This window comes from Apaloderma vittatum, unplaced genomic scaffold, assembly GCF_000703405.1.
Source record: "Apaloderma vittatum isolate BGI_N311 unplaced genomic scaffold, ASM70340v1 scaffold33325, whole genome shotgun sequence".
Classification (NCBI taxonomy): domain Eukaryota; kingdom Metazoa; phylum Chordata; class Aves; order Trogoniformes; family Trogonidae; genus Apaloderma; species Apaloderma vittatum.
The window spans coordinates 1035-1257 of record NW_009719387.1 but is presented as its reverse complement, the minus strand read 5'-3'; the positions used below and the strand labels follow the sequence as shown (position 1 = coordinate 1257).

At 58.3% G+C, this 223-nt stretch overlaps 1 protein-coding gene across 1 annotated transcript in view; it reads right to left on the bottom strand.

Moving 5' to 3' along the window:
• Window positions 1-6: 6 nt before the first annotated feature.
• LOC104274862 (nuclear factor erythroid 2-related factor 1-like) overlaps window positions 7-223 on the bottom strand; it is a gene marked incomplete at both ends in the record, with an annotated part of 1247 nt that continues 1030 nt past the window's right edge. Inside the window, 1 exon segment of the mRNA XM_009870616.1 lies at window positions 7-221. Coding sequence (XP_009868918.1) covers window positions 7-221 — 215 coding nt within the window.

Sequence of the window (223 nt, the reverse complement as noted above, 5' to 3'; positions counted from 1 at the left end):
CCCTGCCGTCGCTGGCGTACTGCAGGGCGTACTGGCGGGGCGAGTAGGGCTGCCCGTTCTCGTCCCGCAGGCGCCCAAACACTTCTTGGTAGAGGTTCTGCACCTTTTGTTTCATCTGGCGGATGGATTTGAGGAATTCCACCTTCTCCCTGAGCAGTTTGGACTTGTCTCGTTGCAAGTCCTCGACGTCCCGTTCCAAGTTGAGGATGGTGTCGAGCTTCCT